The 21,008-nt window shown below is 40.3% G+C and overlaps 3 protein-coding genes across 4 annotated transcripts in view; 2 read left to right on the plus strand and 1 right to left on the minus strand.

Moving 5' to 3' along the window:
• The first annotated feature begins 3,377 nt into the window (after positions 1–3,377).
• Positions 3,378–16,151, plus strand: LOC148339738 (glutaminase kidney isoform, mitochondrial-like). 2 transcript variants are annotated; one of them, XM_088290368.1, is made up of 18 exons: positions 3,378–3,674; positions 3,832–3,922; positions 5,884–6,005; positions 7,503–7,632; positions 7,823–7,902; positions 7,990–8,153; positions 9,990–10,048; positions 11,115–11,147; positions 11,262–11,320; positions 11,391–11,457; positions 11,565–11,615; positions 11,860–12,036; positions 12,132–12,263; positions 12,334–12,426; positions 12,504–12,565; positions 13,247–13,323; positions 13,520–13,583; positions 13,782–16,151. In XM_088290368.1, exons 1-18 carry the CDS (start codon positions 3,463–3,465, stop codon positions 13,936–13,938), a joined length of 1,830 nt encoding a protein of 609 aa, XP_088146494.1. In that variant the 5' UTR covers positions 3,378–3,462; the 3' UTR covers positions 13,939–16,151. The 2 variants fall into 2 exon arrangements, with proteins under 2 accessions (XP_088146494.1, XP_088146495.1); XM_088290369.1 differs by having other exon boundaries at positions 3,835–3,922.
• On the minus strand, positions 15,838–20,365 carry spryd4 (SPRY domain containing 4). The gene is made up of 2 exons (XM_088290376.1): positions 18,492–20,365; positions 15,838–17,500 (listed from the first exon to the last, which is right to left on the minus strand). The coding sequence occupies exons 1-2, from the start codon at positions 18,622–18,624 to the stop codon at positions 16,959–16,961; spliced, it is 675 nt and encodes a 224-aa protein (XP_088146502.1). The 5' UTR covers positions 18,625–20,365; the 3' UTR covers positions 15,838–16,958.
• The window catches only part of LOC148339740 (acid-sensing ion channel 1-like), a 31,072-nt gene continuing 29,603 nt past the window's right edge, over positions 19,540–21,008 (plus strand). The window contains exon 1 of the mRNA XM_088290373.1: positions 19,540–20,441. Coding sequence (XP_088146499.1) covers positions 20,080–20,441 — 362 coding nt within the window. The 5' untranslated portion in view covers positions 19,540–20,079. The remainder of the gene's footprint in view (positions 20,442–21,008) is intronic.

Here is a 21,008-nt window from a genome sequence, read left to right on the forward strand (position 1 = left end):
TGTGTAGCGAGGGGGGCTTTCTCACACAAGATGGAGGATGAAGGGACAAAGGTAGTATTCATTGGCGCAGGAATGGAAAACATTTTCACCTGAAAACAGAGAGGGTACACCCGGCTGACATAGTGCGCAGAAGCTACGGGGAGTGACGGGTCCAAAAGTGCTCGATAAATCGCCGTAGCCTAATTAGGTCGTGTATGTTTGGGGAAATATGAATGTACCTCACCTACCAAATGAGATCAGTTAACTAATGTACGATTGTAGTCCCATTTAACACTGTGAACATGTTTAAAAAGTAGTATAATGATTTAATTTAGCATTGAGATTTGCAGGATATTTGAGGGAAATTGAATTCCCCCAAATTATAAAATTTCAAGTTTTTTTTTTCAGACTCTCTATGTTTCTGTGAACGTTCTATGATTTTTAAGAGTTCCAAATTGAATTAGCCTTTTTAGAACTATTTGATTTATGGCTCTCTGGGCTTCTCGGAGAAGTCAGAAATTAATCCGGTATAGTATTTCTTTTCAGAAATGCAAGTAAGTAGCCACAATTCTGCATTTTAGGAAATGATGCCATGCTTTATTAAGTAGTAAAGTTATTTGTGGCATACATCTTATATTGGGTGGTGGTCTAATATATTACTAATGTGTGGCATATTTTTCAAAGATAAGCTTAAAATGGACTGTGTATTATGATATAAGCTCACTTCTAGTAAAAAAACAAAAAAAAAAAAAAGACTTTATACAGTCCAGGAAGATATTTATGTGGGAGGAAGTTCAATTCAAAGACAAATCTCATGACGGCCTGCGTTCGTATAAGCATGCTATCGAGCAGGCGTCAGCAATGTGGCGCCTGCGGGCACCAGGTAGACCCCAAGGACCACATTTGTAGCCCATGAACCTGTTCTAAAAATAGCTAACCACTGATGGGACATTGTGATTTTCTAGGAATGCTGTAGAAGTGATTATTTGCTCATGCAAAACCTGCATGCTGATATTTATCTATTTCCTAATTATTGTGTGAAATCATTAGGATCAATGACTTAATATAAATAAGATAATAATTATCATCATTGTTAATTTTATGCATGAAAAGTGCTATACAAATAAAATTGGATTTGGTTAAAGTTCAGACGTGCGTATCAAATTGGTAGTCCTCTCCCATGAATCAGTAGGCAAGAAGTAGCTTTTCCGTTTGAAAACAGTCGGTGACCCCTTCACGAGAGGAAACATCCCAGACACATAAATGTGAAGCGTCCTGTCAGGAAACCTGCCAAGAGAGCTGCTTGGGACTGGCTCAAGATGATGCTTCTGGAGTGAGGGCGCTGCCTAGAGGAGGAACGTATTAATGTTCAGTAAAGTCAACTCACCACTAGGTGTCGCCACAGTATCTGATGCAGCATGTACTGGAGTAAACCACTTGCGCAATACATTGAGAGCCATTTCAAGAACTGTATCTTAAAAACGTGCCTTTGCAAAGGCAATAGTGTGATAACACTATCAGAGGTAGTATGTATTTAACAAACTGTTTGTTATTATACAAGTTTGCAGTTGCCTTAGAACTTACATCACGGATCAAACCACTGATAAGCACACGGGGGGGGGGGGGGTGAGGGTCCGATGAAGTTTGACCTCTTTTGCCATGATTCTGAAAGGTATGTTTAGGGCAAACACAATACTGCTAATCACTAAGTGAAGTGCCTTACCGACAGTGAGGCATGGTTGGTGACAGCGTCAAGAATGGGTGCTGTTTTTAGACAAGTTGACAAGCAGTTCCAAATACCAGTCGGTGGGCGAAAAAAAAACTTTTATGCTTCTGGAGGGGGAAAAAAGGAAAGATGAAGTCAGGAAAAGCCAACTAGAACTCCTGAACTTTCTTTTGGGGCTTAATCACAGGCACGTTAAAAGGTGGGAGGGCTGTTTGCAGGATTATAGTAGTTTTTTTATAGGTTGTTTTTATTTTGTGTTGACTTTTATTTCATTCAGATAGTTTTGATTTGTTTTTAGAGAGTTTCTTAATTTTATTCAGTTTTTATTTTTTCAAAAATTATTTGTTTTAGATGTATTTTTGTCAGTTTTAGTATTAGTTTTTTTTTTTAATATGGTGTATTTACCAAGTGCAACATGAAAAGAGTGGTGATTAAGTATTGTGTATTACAGTTCTCAAATAATTGATTTTACTTCTTCTTCTGTAGCTACAGATCAATCACCAAATACATTTTGTATGAAATTAACTGAGAAACATGAGAACGTAGCACATTTTCTTTTATGTCACACGGTGAGCAGGATTTGGAACCAGAAGCAGACACAAGACGGAAAGTAAAAAGCCAAGTAAAAGTCTTTATCTGCGTAATTATATGAAGTAACTAGAGAGAGTGGGCTGGATGCAGACGACACGGCAACATGTTGACATTGTGACTCTAAAAGCTTGACGTACTGACGACTTGTGTGTCACTGAGTAATTTGACCTTAAAATACTGTAAGGCGTCAGCTCCTTATGACATAATAAAGGAACAAAGCATAAAAGAACCATAGCAACTGATACAGCAAGATACGTCAAGGAGCCACCAGTCTCAACATTTTAGTTATTTTGTTCTGAACATAAGATGTCATTTCAGTTTGTTTTGGGTTTTTGAAAAACATAACGGATGGATGGATTTTATTAAAGATTTTTTTTTTTCAATTTTACTTTTAAATGTTTCATTCGTTTTAATTTTAACTATAACATCCTTGGTGTGCTGATTCCAATTTAAATTGAGCTTGAATGTGAATTCTGAAGTGAGCCACATCCCAATTATAATGGTGCATTGTACGTCGTTTTATTTTGAGTTTTACAGTTTCTAAGTCACAGTCAAAGTAGAAAATAGTTTGGAAATGATTTATGTTGGTCTTATTTTTTTAAATAAGAAAAAAATGCCTTTTGAATAATGGTGTATAGACTTTCATATGCACTGAATTTATGCTGTGTATTAATTAATTAATAATTAATTAATTAATACACAGCATAAATTCAGCAATTAATTAATTAATGCTATTTAGAATATATGTAAATATTTCTTGTGATCAATTTCTATGACCTATGTTTATCGAAAAATTAGTTAGCATAAACCCTCCAACCCCCCCCCCCCCCTTTTTTTTATAATGTGAATTGGGTCGACGCAATGTTTCCTAATTTCACACGTGTACTTTCCAGTGGATGAAACTGCAACAATTTCACCAACCAGGATCTTGCACGGCAGCTCGCTGCATATCCAGTTTGGTCTCAGCAGCTGCGGTTGTTTATTTACATTGGCATCTCAACCATCAAGCCGTGTGACCCCGCCCCCTTACAGCAGCATGTAGTTGAAAGAGCAGCTGCTGCTTACTGTGAACACCCTAGAACACTGGTCACAGTAGGTTAGATCAACCATTTGAGTGGGGGGGGATCAACTCTTCAATTATTAAAGATTAGATCTTACTTATCAAAATGCATTGTTTGAAAGCTCTGAGGACGGCCAACCCCGTAGTCTTGCGGCTATTTAAAAATGTAGGAGTCACAACCAGAGTTGGAGCTGACAGCAGTGTTTTGTCCAGGACGCAGCAAGCTGTTTTTCTGCCCTGCCGGGTCACGGCATCACCTCACACCCACAGAGCCCTTCATCACCAGACCGGTCCTGATGTGGACCAAGGACATGCCAAGTAGGTCATCGCACGCCACCACACTTGAATGGTTATAAATCCAACTTGTGATTCGACTTCTTGGAAAAAAAAAATTAAAAAAAAATCCTAGTAGATCAAGAACAGTTGCTTTTCATCCTCATGTTGTTCATATCTGTGAAGATTTGTTTTGCGTTAGCAGCAGTAGGTTGATGTCCGGTATGGAGGACCTTCTTTTCTACACAATCACAGACGGCAGAGAGATGATCCCCATGTCGCAGTTCATATCAGTGAGTCAAACAGCACCCTCACATTGTCCGCGTCACACCGGTTTGACTTTCCGTCACGGATATTCTCGACATGTACACAAGCACATGTTCCCTTGCTGCCACTTGTAGTTTCCTAAACACACCTGTGACATTCGTGGCAATAAACTGGAGGGTCATTTAAGAGCGCAGTGCAAATATACGCTTCCAGTTAAATCAAAAGTCACGTAACGTGGTTCTGATCCACGGGTGAAGGACATCTCATTTGCCATTTTAATTTGAATGAATTTTAAATAGCCATGTTTGATAGTTTTGAATTGTATTCATGTTGCTGCTAATACGGCTCGATAAATTTCGAGTTACTATGTTTTACTGACAAATTACTATCGCAGGTATTGTTTCTTTGAACCGTTGCATTAAAGGCCTTGGATTAGGATACGAGTTTTAGTCAAAGTCTGATTATGCAATCCCAGTGCAGTTAATTCATTTATTTTTTTGGGGGACCAGTATGACCATCCGTCTGATGTTTTTGTGACTTCATTGATCCCGTTACATAAACAACGGACATCTGGCGAACTCTGTGTCTATGGTAACTTTCTTCTAATGGAACATTTTGTATAGCTCGGAGAAGTGACCCTTGTGTACACAAGGGGTCTTGTTAGTGCTCATCGGATGACTGGATGTGTTTGTAGAAGGGACTCAGGTAGAACAGAAATAGCGGAACTCGGTGAAATTGAGCACAGCAAAATCATTGGCACGAATGTTTGCATCGTCAAGATGTGTTTGTTCTTGTCCCTTGCAATCTGTCGCCGCGTAAAAGTTTACACAGTTGAGTAGTGAACGCCCACGTTTTGTGCAATCAAATGGAATATTTGCTTGTCTGTAAAATAGACATTACATCTTATAAAGCACGGGTGTCAAACTCAAGGCCCGGGGGCCAGATCTGGCCCGTGACCTCATTTTATGCGGCCCGCGTAGGGCAAATCATGTGCGTCATTTTCTTCACTTTTAACAACATTGAGATATGAGATATTGTCGTTTATTTGTGACCAATCCTCCTCTTTTAAAATAAATTGAGGAATTGTTGAACAAACATTTACTGACTGGCTTTCCATCAATTTGTTGTGTGTGTATGTGATAAAGGTTTGGGTTCGGGTTAGGGTAGGGTTTTTTTATATGGATTTGCAGTCCTAACGGCTCTCTGAGGGAAATCATAACTACGATGTGGCCCGTCCACAAAAATTACTTTGACACCCCTGTTATAAAGGTATCAGGTATGTGTGTGCATGAGTCTGCTGGTGATGATATATCGGTTCACTTAGATGGCTTGGCATCGGGACTAGAACAGAAACTACAACTTATTTTTATGAAACTTATTATAATTACAACATTTTCATCTTTATTAATTAATATCATACATGGGCATCCAGGGTTCATTTATTTATTTATTTCAAGTTTGTCTGAACAGAAGAAGGAAGGTCAAACAGTCATTTGAGAATTGCAATTTGCACTCAACAAACACTTCATATATAAAAAAAAAAAAAAAAAACTAATACTAAAACTAAAAAACGCAAATCATTTTTGGGGGAAAATAATTAAAACTAATAATAATAATAATAATAATAATAATATTCCCTTTATTAGTCCCACAATGGGGAAATTCGAGATTCGAACCCAGGCCTCCTGGGGAGACTGGGTCCTGAACGCGGCGCCTTAGACCACTCTAATACATCCAAAACTATCATAACCTCGTTTGAGAGTGAGTCAACTGGTGTCATATAAAGAGTCATAAATGTGGTGTCCTTCAAAACAGACATGTTTCATATAGAGATGTCAAACTGCTTGAAAACCTCCCACCCTTAGCCCTAATTTTATGTTCCGCGCTTGAGATCCACAGTAACACTGAAGGTTGCCAAAAATCACCAATCTTTACTTTTTTTAAATTAATTTTATTAATAAGACGATCCTGCTTTTTGTCTGTACAGGCTTTGAGAAAAACCGGTCTGTGGACTTCTGACCCTCGGTTACGTGACTGCATGCGTCAGATTCGCCAATTCTCCCTCGACTCGCTGGGGCCAGTCATGATGGACAAAACGCTCTTCAGAAGGTATACCACGCTTCTCACGCGTGCTGCAATGCGCTTACGTGTGCTCCAAGTGAGACTCGAAACGCAACGTGCCCACACGGCTTCTATCGTCTTTGGACCTGTCAATCATTCACAGGGACAAACGTTGGGGAAGAAGTCACAATTTGAAAGGATGAGTCAAGTCAAGGGACTTTCTCGATTTTGAAGCCGCTATTTCGAACCCGCTTTGGTGCTTGTCCTATTTGAGTAGCGGAGAGTGACAGAGACAGGCAGGCAGGCGTTTTAGAGGCGACAGCTGTCACCAGACACTTTTCACGTGCGCACATGCAAGCTGAGAGCTGCAACAGGAAGGTCGAGTGTGCTCAAGGCCTGGGAAAGGCATTACATAAGCAAGTTCAATAGTTGCATGCTCGAACACATTGTTTACAACAAATAGAAAGACATCTTTTCGTTCAAAGGCTCACTAGAAATATTATTAGAGAAAGAGAGAGCGAGTGAGAGAGATTTTTTATTTTTTTTGACCCATATGAATAATGCAAACCATCTCTACTTTATCTTCTGGTGTCCCGAAACTCACACGAGAATCTCATTGGATTAGGGATGCCAGCAGATTCAGTTCACAAAACGTCCCTTGGAGGAGATATTAGACATGATGGAAGAAAAGCAACAACAAAGAGATTGCTTTGTGTGTCCTTTAATGCAGTAGGTCCCCAACCCGCGGTCCGCGGGCCACATGAGCCGCAGACATGAAAGGAAAAAAAAATTGCAGTTCTTCCTATTTATTTATTTTCAAGGCTAAAAAATATTTTATTTCTCCTCGTTACATCTGTCTATGATGGACTCTTGACGTCATTCAAGATGCTCGTAGTATTTCACACTCCGCTAATATTAAATCCACAAGATAATAAAATGAGTAAAAAAATGATGCACAATATGCGCCGAGCGGCTCTTGATAAAGCGTTTCGTGTCTTGTGTTCATACACTTTTCACATTTACACATTTCAGTCGGGCACGTGACAGGTGTTCTGTGTTGTCTGTTGCGTTGCCATAGTGACCATAATAAGGTACATAAAAAGACAAACGGTGGATTTGCATTTGTTGTAGCATTTTCAGTTGCCGCTCCAGGAAAGTTAGTTATTTGTATGAACCGATCCACGGTGGAAAATAAACTTGGGGACCACTGCCTTAATGTGTTTTTGACGCTGATTTAAAAAAAAATAAAAAATAAAATGGCTATACTTTTTCCCACCAAGCATTTCAGGTGCACAATTCATTTTTTTGTTTTTAAGTTTGTTTTTCAAATGTTTGCGCATGTGTTGTAATCTATATTTCTGACGTTTCAGAAACACAAATCCACCCGTTAATTCATAAATATTTGTCAATATATTACGATATTACATATTGTATTCTTATTATATCAGTATCAGTGCTAGAAAGGTTTAAAAACGAAATTGGTTTTTTTTCCTGCATCAGTGTGTTTTTTTCTTTTTCAATTACAAATCTCTCTCCCTGCTGCAGGTGTGTAGGTAATAACATTTTGCTGCTGACTAAGGCCTTCCGAAAAATGTTCATCATCCCAGACTTTCAAGTGTTCACTCACAAGATCAATGAAATATATGACAGTGCGCAACGGCAAGATGGAGGACAGGTAAGTCACAGCTGGGCCTCTTTCATAAGCACAAAAAAGAAAAAAGAAAAAATACAACCAATCATGCTCACATTCACATACAAAATTGACCATATTTGTAAAGACAGCTTTTAATACAGATGTAAAAAAATATTGAGGTTTGTTAATTAATTGGACATTTAACAATTTAATTGTTCATATCTTCATGCAGGTGGCTGATTACATTCCTCAACTTGGAAAATTCAACCCTGACCTTTGGGGAGCGTCTCTGTGCACCATTGATGGACAAAGGTAAGTATCTTCTCGCCGACGCTTCCATCCATTTTGACATCATTCAGCATCGCCGTCATCTCATTTCATCCATGTTTCTCCATTCAGGCACTCAGTGGGTGACACCAAGGTTCCCTTCTGTCTACAGTCTTGTGTCAAGGCACTGGAGTATGCCATCGCTGTGCACGAACTGGGCAGCAAACACGTCCACCAGTTTGTGGGTAAGGAGCCCAGTGGATTCAGGTTCAACAAACTGTGGCTGAACGAGGAGGGTAAGCGAGCTTTTCTGATAATTATTTGCTCTTTGTTGAAAAAATCACAACCCAATTGATTTTAGTGCAGCATGGCACAGTTTTGGACACCGTAACCAGTTTTGGTTCCCACTGTTGAGATTATAAATTCTTATTTTTTGCATAGTTCCCCCAACTTTAATGTTTTAGATCATCAAACAAATATAGTATAGATATCAGACGAATATGACCTAAGTAAACATAAAATGCTGTTTTTAAATGGTGATTTCATTTATTAAAGGGAAAAAAAACTTTAAAAAATGCTACTTGGCCGAGCTTGAAAAAGAACTTGCCCCCTAAACCTAATAACAGCTGCGTAAACTGACTAGCGTTTTCGATAACTGGCGATAAGATTCACATTTACAGTATGTGGAGATATTTTGCCCCATTATTCTTTGCTTTTTTTTTTTTATTCACAATGTGCTTCATCTTAAGGTCATAAACAGATGGCTGAATATTTTCCCTCAGGATTTTCTGGTAAAAAGTAGAAATCATGGTTCTATCAATCACAGCAAGTCGTCCAGGTCCTGCGTAGCAGAGCAGCCCCAGCCAGTTACAGTAGCACTGATATGTTTGACTCAAATGCTGTGTTCCATTGACACCAGATGGAATGAGAAACATTGCTTCCAAAAAGTTCAACTTTTGTCTTGTCAGTCCATAGAATATTCTCCCCAAATTTGTTTGAATCATATAGATGTTCATTTCTTTCAGTCAGATGAACTTTTATGTTCTTTTTGGTCAGTGGTTTTGGCCGTCAATTTTTGCCCAACCTCCTCAGTCTCTTCCAGTTTTTTGCTTATGGTTGAGTCTTGAACAATGACCTTTAGTGAGGCCTTCAGTTCTTTAGATGCTGTCCCGAGTGCCTTTGTGCGCTCCTGGATGAGTCATCAATGTTGGGTCATTTTTGTAGGCGAGCTGTTCACCACTGTTCCGTGTTTCTCCATTTGTGGATAATGACTCTCACCGTGGTTTGCGGGAGTCCTCCTGCTTTTTTTCCACACATGGCCAGGTAGCTTTCAACGTTTTTTTTTCCTCCTTAAAAAAAAAAAAATCACCATTTGAAATTGCATTGTATTTGTTCACTTGGATTATCTTTATTTGGTGATCTTAAACATTACAATGGAGAAACTATACAAAAAAGTAAGAACGTAAAACACAACGTAGGAATAAGAAACAAAGGACGGCAGTTGAGGACATGAGACTTGTGTTCTTTCTCATTGGCACGTTTGTTTCTTTGTTTGAGACCCGGTCCAGTTGTTGGTACTGAAAGCGCAAAAAAGCAAAAGGAGGTAGTGTGCAGGTAGTAACTTTTAACAATTTAAACACCAAAAACTATGTACTGTCTCAAATTGTAAGAACCAAAAATAGATGAAAAAATATAGTTTTGCCAGCTCCTGAGCTGTTAGATCACATGTGAGGAATGCTTCTAATACAGGTGTGGGCAAACTACGGCCCGGGGGCCACATATGGCCCGTTAAATGGTTTAATCTGGCCTGCTAAACTTGAAAAAAATTTAATAAATAAACCTTGTTAATGTTTTATCTTTTAAATAATGTTTTTTTTTTCTCAAAGATATCAACTTTGTTGTAATTATTTTGTTCACTATCATTTAAAATTAAGTATTTTTTCCTTCGATGAGGTGAGCTGACCAAAACACTCCATCCATCTGCTCCTGGTCCGGCCCCTCTGTCAAATTCTAGAACTCATTGTGGCCCGCCGATCAAAATGTTTGCACACCCCTGTTCTAATAAGTGGTTGCGAAGTCAGTCTTTTGAGTCTCAGCAATTCATTCGTAACTTTCTTTCACTCCTTGTACAGATAAACCACACAATCCGATGGTGAATGCTGGAGCTATCGTTATAAGTTCATTAATAAAGGTATGGATACACTTTTCTTTGTTTTTCTTGAAGTGTCCAAGAAAAATTGTGAAAATCGAGCTGGGATGGCACCCGATAACTTAATCGTGCATACCAAACAGATTTCTCAACCAAAAACTGTCTCCAAATGCATGTTATTTGCGTTTGTGTTAGCAAAGAGCCCGAAAACACCGAGCAATCTCTTCAAAGTATGTCAGCCGCTCCAGTCCGTTAACTGTCGGTCGGTGCAGATGCTGGACTTTGACTTGATAGACGTCAAACTGGTCTGTGGACACGGACAAACATGGTGTGCGTACGTGTTCCACCCATTTGGACTTGGCTTTACTTTCACAGCTGACTGAGGCAAACCTTGGGTCACTTCTGAGGGAGGGGCAAGAGGGAAGAGGGGGGATAGGCGTGTGTGTTCTTCCGGCCAATCAGAGCGGCCACAGGAGTAGTGCCCTTGAAACACTATATTTGGCGAGAAGTATATGTGTACAATATATGTATGTCAACGCGCGCGTGTGTTTGTGTCTCGAATAATTCTGGGGAATCGCGTATGACTAATGAATATATATCTAATCACTGCGTAACTTTTGAGGGTAGTTAAACTGCTCTGATTAGAGTTTGGTCCCAAGCAGCAGTTTATTTGCATTCATCCGTTATGTAAGCCGCTTAGGGTCGCCGGAGGTGCTTGGGCCTATCTCAGCCGTCTTCGGGCAGTAGGCGGGGCACACCCTGAACTGGTTGTCAGCCAATCACAGGGCACACAAAGGCAAACAATTCACACTCACAAAAACACCTCCGGACAATTTAGAGTGTTCAATTAATCTTAGAATGCATGTTTTTGGAACGTGGGAAGAAATCGGAAGTGCGGAATCGAACCCTGCACCTCTGAACTGTGAGGCGGACGTGTTAAGCAAACCAGTCCACTGCAGTTTTATTTGCATGACATGCAAATTGTGACATCATGTGACCAGTCCAAGAACTGAAACCTGCCATCTGTCAGGCTACTAGACATCCTTGTTTCAACAGAATATCATTTTCACGTTTGCCTTTTATTTATTTTTTTATTAATTTTTTACAGCCTCATTTAAAAAAAGCTGAGCGGTTCGACTATGTAAGTAAAATTTATTTATTTATTTATTTATTTATTTTTTATTGCGTTCAGTGTATCTGCCCTACAGGTTTGTTTCCACCTCCTGCAATGGCGTCTTCTCACATTTGTCTGCAGGTAATGGAATTTTTGAAGCGAACAGCAGGAGCAGAGTTTGTTGGCTTTAGCAATGCAACGTGAGTAAACCTGCAACCAATATTTTGTTGTTTCTTTGATTCTACTCTACATCATGTCACGTGCGCACAGGTTCCAATCCGAAAGGGAGTCAGGCGATAGGAATTATGCAATTGGTTATTACCTCAAAGAAAAAAAGGTACGTTTTGTGTGTAGGTTTTTTTTTTTTTTTTTTTTTGTTTTTTTGGAATGAAGTACTCATGTCTTATCAACGCTCAAACTGATGTGAGAACGTTTTACTTGCAGTGCTTCCCCGACAACGCTGACATGATCGATAACCTTGACTTCTACTTCCAGGTGAGGAGCTTTCCGAATCATGTTGTGATTGTTCACCTATTAAATCAACAAACGTATTGCTTTTGAGGATCTAAAGCTGCCGGGTGACTAACATCTACCCTCCAAAATTTTAATTGATTTTGAAACATTTCATCATTCGCAAGACTTTTCTTGATTTTTCTTCATATCTGAAGTTGAATGACGAGTTCCGAATGACAAATGAGTCCATGTTTAGTCCTCAACAAGTGAGTTCTTTCCATGCCAGCTGTGCGCCATCGAGATGACGTGCGAGTCGGGCAGCGTCATGGCGGCCACGCTGGCCAACGGAGGCATTTGTCCAATCACCGGCGAGCGTGTTCTGAGCACAGAGGCCGTTCGGAACACGCTCAGTCTCATGCATTCCTGCGGCATGTACGACTTCTCCGGAGAGTTCGCCTTCCATGTGAGTCACTCTTCCAAATGATTCACCTACTTGATTATTCTTTTCTTTTTCTTTTTTTTTTATGCGATAGATTTGTTTTCTTTTTTTTCCCCCAGGTTGGTTTGCCCGCCAAATCTGGCGTTTCAGGTGCCGTGCTCCTGGTGGTCCCCAATGTCATGGGCATGGTGTGTTGGTCTCCGTCTTTGGATCGCCTCGGGAACAGCGTGCGCGGCATTCACTTCTGCCAGGTACAAAGTTCATCGCAGGTTTATTGATCGGCCTTGAGTGTGCGATTCATTCGAATATTTGATTCTCTAGGAGCTGGTTTCTCATTTCAACTTCCACAATTACGACAACCTGAGACACTTCACCAAGAAGCATGACCCCAGAAGAAGCTTAGATGACGAGCCGGTGAGTTCAAAGACAAGTAGAATCCGCTCTCAATATTAAAACATCGTCATCATCATATTTTCGTCTCCATTCTGTAGAACAAGGCGGTGGTGAACTTGATGTTTGCAGCCTACAGCGGCGACGTCTCTGCTTTGAGGAGGTATCACAAGGGTTCTTGATGGAACAAAAAAAAAACAACACAAAAACTATGCACTGTCTCGAACAAAAAAAAAACAAACAAAAGCAGTCCTCAGGAATCATATGATAGTATTTGCAAATTCGTCAACTCCAGATGTGTCACGATAGGCCAAGTTATAATTTATATAGGAATATTCATTAGGGTTTGTTTTGTGTTTTTATATTTATTTTTAATTTAGTTTAGGGTGTGTTTAATAGTTTTTATAGTTGAAGTTTTCATTAGTTTTAGCATTAATTTTATTTAGTTTTAGCATTAATTTTATTTATTTATTTATTTTTCTTTGTAGTCAACCAGAGAGAATAAGAGCACTTGTTATCTCGTGTCGCCTTTTGAGCTGAGTTAAGTAGCAAAAGCAGATCTGTCGCCTCGGAATAATGTCATCTGATGCTTTTTTTTTATTGGCCGGCATGAAATTCTTTTGCTTCTAGGCGACACACGTGATAGGACCACAACTCCCAGATGACTGTTGAACATTTCAACATATAATAGCCGACGATGAAAACAAAAGAAACCTTTGTTTTAATTATTGTTCGTTTTAGTTAGTTTTGTAAAAATAAAACACCGCTTTCTTAAAAAAAAAATCATTTTTATTGTATTTTGTGTATTTTTATGTTTAGTGTCCTATCCCTTCTTGATTTGCAGGTTTGCGCTTTCTACTTTGGACATGGACCAGCGAGACTACGACTCTCGTACAGCTCTCCACATTGCCGCCTCAGAAGGTGACTCTCTCTTAGTCCATCCCTCCATTTTCTCTACTATTTGCCCTCATTCAGGTCAAAGGTAACTGGAGTCTTTCTGGTTGACTCTGGGCGAGAGGCAGGCTTCACCCTGGACTTGTCCCCTTTAGTTGACACTTTATAATTTTTTTTGTTTTGTTTTTTGGCAAAGATATTCATCTCACATTTTTCATTTTAGGTCATGTAGAAGCTGTGATCTTCCTAACCGACGAATGCAAAGTGAATCCTTTCATCAAAGACAGGTATGCAATTTACCAAGTACATTCATTAGTGTGATTTTGCAATAAAAAATATACCAAATAAAATAAATGCTTGTTTAACTCTTTCACGACCAGCGGAATAAAAAATATGGATCTTTGACTTCTTTAGCCGTCAATGGCAGTAAATGAGATAAAGGTCCGGTATAACAATCCATCTACTGGCGTGCTGTTCATTGGCAGATGGGGAAATACTCCTCTGGATGACGCCAGGCAGTTTGACCATCACGTCATCGCTACCATTCTGCAGCAGTACCAGCTTGGGTACACGGACGGTGAGTCATCGGGCTTCAAGGAGGAGCACAAGACCCCCATGGATACGCTGAAGAGCATCAACTGAGGGATCAAATAAGGATGAAAGGTTGAAAGCACTTCAAAGGAAGCAGAGTGACTCAAGACAAGTGTTGAATGTCGGATTTTTTGGAATTGATCGCACATTCAGCTGTCACAATATTAGATTCGCTTGTGCAATCTGTTGAGACATAAAAAGATCTGCGGCAGCACGGAGCAGTCGCGGTTCGCATTGTCTTACAGAATTGGAGTTGCAAGGTCAATTCCTTTGCGTTTCAGATCAAAAGATGAATATGAGACAAAAGTTTTTATTTCATGCTATACACGTTAAGATGTGTTTAACAACTCAGGATTGATCACCTTTCATTTGAAGCCACTCTTCAAGTGAATAAAAATATTGGCGTAAACATTCCGAAATTGACTTTGAGTGACATTTAATATTTGGAGGCACAACCCTTACTTGGAATAACTGCATCAAGCCTGCGGCCCATTTCAGCAGAACTGCTACGCCCACTTAAGCCTCTTTTAGTTCATGTTTGTTTCTGTGGGTTTCTCCCTTCAATTTCGTCTTCACGATAAATGCATTCTCTATTGGGTTTGGGTCTCGTGATTGACTTTGTTCGAGGTTGATATTGGTCTGATCAGTCCATAAAACGTTATTTCAGAACTTTAGTGCTCTGTACTTCTTTGCAAAATCCAATTTGGCCTTGCGATTGTTTTTCGCTCGCATCTTGTGGTATGGCACGTATATTTCTTCCAACAGTGGAATGTGATACTTTCTCCCCTCTGCCCTGTGGAAGTTGGCACAGATGTCACTGTTGTCTTTGAGTGTTTCTTCACAGCTCTCACGTTTGCGTCATCAACTGCTGTTGATATCCTCAGCCGACCTTTTCAATGTTTGTTGTTCAGTACACCAGTACATTTTTCTTTTTCAGAACATTCCAAAAATGTTTTTTTTGGGGGGCTAAGCCCAATGTTAGTGCAATAGCTGTGATCGATTTTCATTCTTTTCTCTCAGCTCTCTCTGGTCTTTATGTTTGCTTTGTAGCAAATGCAGTTTTCACAGGTGAAACCCAAATTCCAGAGTTGTTTAAATAAATCTCGTGATGGGAAATAACGCTTTCTGAAGCGTTCATTTTTGACTGTTCAAAATGGAACTCTTGGTTTAAAGATGCAGTGGGAATGTAACCAATTTCCATTGCACAAGCTTTTATCTTTGAACCAAGATCGCCATCTAGAGGAGTGAAAAATATGACAAGTGCTTCATGAAGCTTCATTTTCCCATCTCTAGTAAATGCCAGAAATAAAAGCCGGAATTCGGAACTTTTGTCTCATATTCATCTTTCTATCGCTTCAGATACAACAAAAACAATTTACCTTTCCGTTCTTATACTTTTGGAGGGGACTTTATGTGCCCTGCCATTGACTCGGGCTCCAGCTCCACGATAAGGACTCGGTGTAGAAAATAAGATAAAAGATCTGACGTCCCTTGGAGCCAAATATTGTTACTAAAGTGTGTTTGTAAGGTTATAAAAAATATACTTTATTAAAGATGACTTTTCCAGTGACACAATCAATATTATAATGCAAGCACGGTCGTATACTGCAAACTCCAACCATAAGAATGAAAATATTGCTAAATTAATAACTGAATTTGATTCATACTTTGGGTGCCAGTTTTTTTAGGCACCCTTCATGAAAATGTGCAGGTATACCCCTTTGCGTTCATTGAGAGTACTCACGAATGCTATGCTACTTTCTTCGTTTTGTCGTAATATTGCACAATGTTTGAATATTTAATTTCATTTGTGATGTAACATGTATGTTTGCTCTGTATATACTAGTAGTCGTTGCACTTATTTCAATAGTCAGAAAAAGCCAATTCCTATCATCTTTATTTGTGCTCCTTGATTTAAGTGTAGTGTTTCTGAAACAGATTGTGAATCTCAACCGAAGCGGACTTTATCACTTGTGACTTTTCATAACTGCTATTATGTCATGTAAAGAAGCTTAGGATGAGGAATGTGTCAAATGAAAATAATAAACATTTATAGTGACAGAAATGACTTTTGCGAACTTGGTGCATTGAGGACCTGAACATCTGTTACGCACTTGTTCTTACCATTACGTATTTTAATAGCTTGTAATGTTCATGTAAGTGTGACAGAAGACAAAATCGTGTGCGGTTTTGCTCTTGTATAAAAATATCATGACGTGGAGTCAATTAAAGCAATGTTCTTTTAATAAACAATATCAACACGAGCGTGTGGGTAGCACCAGATAAGTTGATCAACGCATGGCGTGCCAACATTAACCAGACTCGTCCAAATCAACCTGCAGACGGTCGGATGAGTTAAGTCAACAATAATTCATTTGCATATATGACTATTGCGTTACAGAGAGAGATGCAAAATTTATTAAAAAAAAAAAAAAAAAAGTTGTGAACGTTCCATGAAAAATTACAAAATTGGGAGTTTGCCCTGAATGTGAGACTTAAATACTGCTTTGTCGTGTGACAATCACAGTTCATGCAAGTAGAGTGTTACCTTGACTTATGAGTGTTACAAGTTTTTTTCCAAGTTACAAGTGTTTGCTCGGTCTTGTCTTTGTTTATGCATTATGTGGTAGACCAAAATTTGAAGGCGAAAGCTTCTGATCAGCCAACTGACTGAAGAAGTGGAGCAATTAAGGCACTATAATGCTCTCACATGTAGGCTCTGTGAACAATCTAGTTTGCATGCATGCCCGCTTACAACAAAACAAAATGTTTAGTTTTAAGCTTGAATGTGATAGCTGTCCTTGAAACAACACTCTCTAAAATTCACCAGAAATTCTCCAGCCCTTTGCAAGCTTAATTGCAGCTATCCATTGAGACTCGTGATGGACAAATGAAGCTTCGTGAAGCTTTTTTTTTTTTATATTTTCTGACTCTAGAGGCACTCTTGGTTTAAAGAGGCAGTGGAAAAAATACATTTCCATCGCACGAGCCTTTATCTTTACAACAAGAGCACCATCTAGAGGACAGAAAAAAATAGCACAAGTGCTTCATGAAGTTTAATTTTATCATAACTAGTTGAGACCGTTTGGCTCAGTCAGACCCGAATGCGTGAGCAGCTCCCCGTCCCAAAGTCCAAACGCAGGGAAAAGGGGAGTCTTGAAGTGCCCCCGAATGGCGTGAACGATCCTTGGTTTCTCAATGTCGACCAGCCCCAGAAGGCCCGCCTCAAAGTCCAGCAGGATGCCCACGCGGTCCGCCTTGCCCACCAGCGTGATGGGAACGATCTTATTGTTGGTCATGGCAAACCACTTACGCTGAGCGTAACCAAACACCCACGAGGAGCCGCTAGTACCCACGCAGTCTTCGCGGGACATCAGCGCTTCGGCCACGCCCACACGAAACTCTAGGGACTTTTTAACCGTCACCTCCCAGTAGTGGCGACCGCTGGTGATCTTCTCATCGCCAAACACCACCGCCCAGTCTCGGAAACGCTCGGGGTTGGCTTGCGCGTGGCTGGGGTCGAGACCCAGCATGCGGTAAATGACGCCCGTGTCTTTCTTGAAGAGGTCCAGACTGCTGTGAGCCGTCCTCTCGTCAAGGCGGAACTGCAGACCTGCAAGCAAACGGACAACGTGGGAATTGAGAATGAACAAGTGACTGGTTAGTTGGGTGTTTTTTTTTTTTAAAGAAAAGACAAATGAAAAATAACTGATTTGGAAGATTTTCTATCCAAATGAAATCCATTTAGCAAAAATAGACACACTATTCGCTTTCATGGGCCACAGAAAAAAATGAGGCCGACCCCTATTGGCTCTAACAGTCACACTTACGCCCTGAAAAATACATAATGGTCCCTGTTATGATATGGCAGACAGCTTTTTAGCTGGATCGTGTGGCTCAGAATGATTGTTACAGCAAACAAGCTGATGCAGCTTTACTGTGAAAAACAAAATTAGATTAAAAAAAAAACAAATTCATATTTTTAAGTTTGAATAAAGATATTTCGTTGATTATATTGATTGGCCAGCACTGATATACACTATATGAGTGCCGACTGATGTAGTTGGATTGCATAGCAGACACATGGATTAAATAGATGTATATAACCCCCTAATAAACATCACTATATATATCACGATAATACATCTAATCTGATGTGCTACAGAAAAACTGAGAACAGATTCGTAATCACCACCAAAAAATAATATAGCAAAGTTTGGCTACATTTCTGTTTCAAAAAAGATTGTACAGGTTTGTTGACCAGTGCGATCAGACCTTCGGGGTTTTATTTTTTCGTTTGTTTGTTCCTATTTGAACGACAAAACTATTTTTTCATTTTGTTTTGAATTTGTGTTCACAGTTAGAAGCTAAACAATGACGAAGAGTATGTAATAGCTCAAATAGGATATTTTAAATCAGAATCAATGTTTTACACGTCAGGTTGGGACGCTAAAAATTCATGTTAAAACTTCCCAAAGTTTTCCAACGCGCTTAGCAGCCCCCGACGGCTTCCGTCGCATTGCAGCGAGAAAAACATGAGTGCCTCCTGACCTCTGAGCAACTTCGAATTGTTTTCTTGAAACTCTGACAACGCGTTCACTTACCGTTCACAGTCGACGTGATGAATTGTCTCTCCGCCGCCCAAAGAACACTTTTTATTCTGTGCCTCGCCGGCAACACGCTGACATTTCGTCCAGCCAGGTGACACACACCAACAACACGACTACGTGCCGCCATGTTTCCTTACTCACGTGATAACTTCGCTTCCGCTTGTCTCGCTTATCCAAAACAAAACAAACTGACGTTATCGCCCCCCGTAGGCGGGGAAGAGAACAGTCGGCAGTACCTTGGATAGCTACCATGCAAAACATAACAATTCGGCAGTTGAGAAATTTTAAAACATAAGTGCGGAAACTTGTAGTGAAGTTAGCTAAATTTAATCGGTATATTTAGTATTGAAAGCTATAAAAAAATATGTTTTAAATTATTTGTTATTTTTTGGACAGAATCATTCAAGTTGAGTAAAATCTCCTTCGAGACCTAATATCTGTAGTATTTTTTAATGCTTTCTACCACTTATTATATCCTTTTTTCGAGGGGGGGGGTGCAAGGCAGCAATTTCGTGTAAAATTCTGAGTTTTTGAAAGAGTGAGAGAAAAATGTATCAACAAATTCTTTCCCCAGAAAACTGGGAAGAATATTCCATTAAACAACCCTCACTCCGCCCCAAAAAATGAAAAACAGAAACTAAGAAAAAAATATTAAGGGAAAAAAAAACCAACCCTTCTCAAAATACGCTTCTGTAAGCAAAACAATTTTGTATTAACATATTTTTTAAGGCATTGGAAATAAATCTTTAAAATCACAGACGCCGAAGTAGCTGCGAACATGCTGAGGTGACATATCATCTCTTTCCAGACAAATAATTACAGCTCGGACATTTTTATGACGCTAAAAGTTCAGTCGAAATGTAATACGCATTAGTGACTTTAGTATAAAAATGTTCTATGGGAATTTTGACTATTGTACAGCATAATTTGTTATTAGTCAGATGCATGTTTAAAATTTTCAAAATTTTGGAGGACACCATGTGGTTTAGTCTTCCTAAAGAAAGTGAACCTGCTGCTGCTGCTTACACGCACAAACGCGCAACCTCACGCGTGCACACGCGCCCGAAACCTCACCGCTCAGCAGCGACTGCAACAAGCAAGCGTCTCCACTCCTCTGAACGTCCAGAGCAGAAAAGCCGGACGTGGAAATGTGCGCCTCGAAGGAGACACGCGTGGCTCCAACTCTTCTCAAATGAGCTGAATTGTCTTGAAGGATTCGTGTGTCGTCTTGTGTGAGCATTAGTGTGTCTGCGACTCTTGCTGACACGCACCCACATCGCGCGCTCCACTGCACACTGAAACGACGAGCAAATGTGCAGCCTGAATTCGTGCTGCGTTTACGGAACTTGACATTGACTCGTGTGCTTTTTTTTTTGGGGGGGGGGGTACTTTTTCTCAACGGCCACACCAGTGCGCGTGGAAAATGACGAGTCGACTCTGTGGGTGGTTTGGCGTGTTCGCACCTGTGCAGGTGGACGGCCGGCGCCACAGGTGAACGAATGACTGAACGGACGAGTTGAAGTGCGAAGCGTTGCGCTCGCTGGCATCGAACGTTTTGTATAACCTTCAACTTGCCGTGACGATGGACCTCAAGGTGGAACGAGAGGAAATGGACACCGATCACCCCCCGCCGATTGAAGTTTTCGCCCACAGGTCCACCCTGCACGGCATCTCGCACATTTTCACCTACGAGCGCTTCTGCTTCCGACGCTGCCTGTGGCTCGTCGTGTTCTTCGCCTCTCTCGCCGTGCTGCTTTTGGCATGCGTGGACCGGATCCATTTTTACTTGGAGTATCCTCACGTCACCAAACTGGACGAGGTCGCCAGCCCGATCATGACGTTCCCCGCGGTGACTTTCTGCAACCTGAACGCCTTCCGCTTCAGTCGCGTGACACGCAACGACTTGTATCACGCAGGGGAGCTGCTCGCGCTGCTGAACCACAGGTAGCATGGACGTCACGTCAGTTGCACGCCTGTGCAGCACATAAGATTATTTCAAATAACTTTTTCTTTGGGTGTCTCTGGCGAAGTAACCCCAAACAACAATTTTAATTGTCACTTTTCTGCCACAAGGAAATATCCGCATGAAATAGGACTCAGGGGTCACCAACCTTTTAGAAAGTGAGAGCTACATATTGGCTGCGAGGGGGCACCAGTTTGATGCACACTTATCTGGAGAGAGTTCTGGTTATTATTAATAACACTGATCAACACATTTGGACTTTTTTAAGGTGTATTTTAATTCTATTAAAAGTTCCCTTCTTTCTGAAATGTCAAAGAAGAAAAGAAGACTTTAGGATGAATATTGTTCCAGCAATATTTTCAGTGTGAGATCATGCTTAGGGCTGTCTCAACACGAGATGTGTGAGAATGTCGTCGTAGCGAGGCAGCTAGTGAGACTTGGGGTGGCAAAAGCCATTTGAGCGTATAAATCAGTGAATCAGAACCGTAGCAGCTTTTATTTGAAGCCATCCGCTTTTCAAGTGAGCAAAAGTATTGGAATGTGTGATT

The sequence above is a fragment of the Idiotropiscis lumnitzeri genome, chromosome 3 (genome assembly GCF_059441095.1).
Source record: "Idiotropiscis lumnitzeri isolate Australia: NSW breed Sydney's pygmy pipehorse chromosome 3, RoL_Ilum_1.0, whole genome shotgun sequence".
In the NCBI taxonomy this organism is placed as follows: Eukaryota; Metazoa; Chordata; class Actinopteri; order Syngnathiformes; family Syngnathidae; genus Idiotropiscis; species Idiotropiscis lumnitzeri.

Bases quoted from the DNA above. Each gene is read 5' to 3' on its own strand.
- spryd4 (XM_088290376.1), bottom strand. From the start codon at position 18,624: ATGGCGGCACGTAGTCGTGTTGTTGGTGTGTGTCACCTGGCTGGACGA. The intron at 17,501-18,491 runs GTAAGTGAACGC...GTTTGCTTGCAG, and splicing joins CATCACGTCGACTGTGAACG to GTCTGCAGTTCCGCCTTGAC.
- LOC148339738 (XM_088290368.1), top strand. From the start codon at position 3,463: ATGCATTGTTTGAAAGCTCTGAGGACGGCCAACCCCGTAGTCTTGCGG. The intron at 3,675-3,831 runs GTAGGTCATCGC...GTTTTGCGTTAG, and splicing joins GTGGACCAAGGACATGCCAA to CAGCAGTAGGTTGATGTCCG. The intron at 12,264-12,333 runs GTACAAAGTTCA...TTGATTCTCTAG, and splicing joins GCGGCATTCACTTCTGCCAG to GAGCTGGTTTCTCATTTCAA.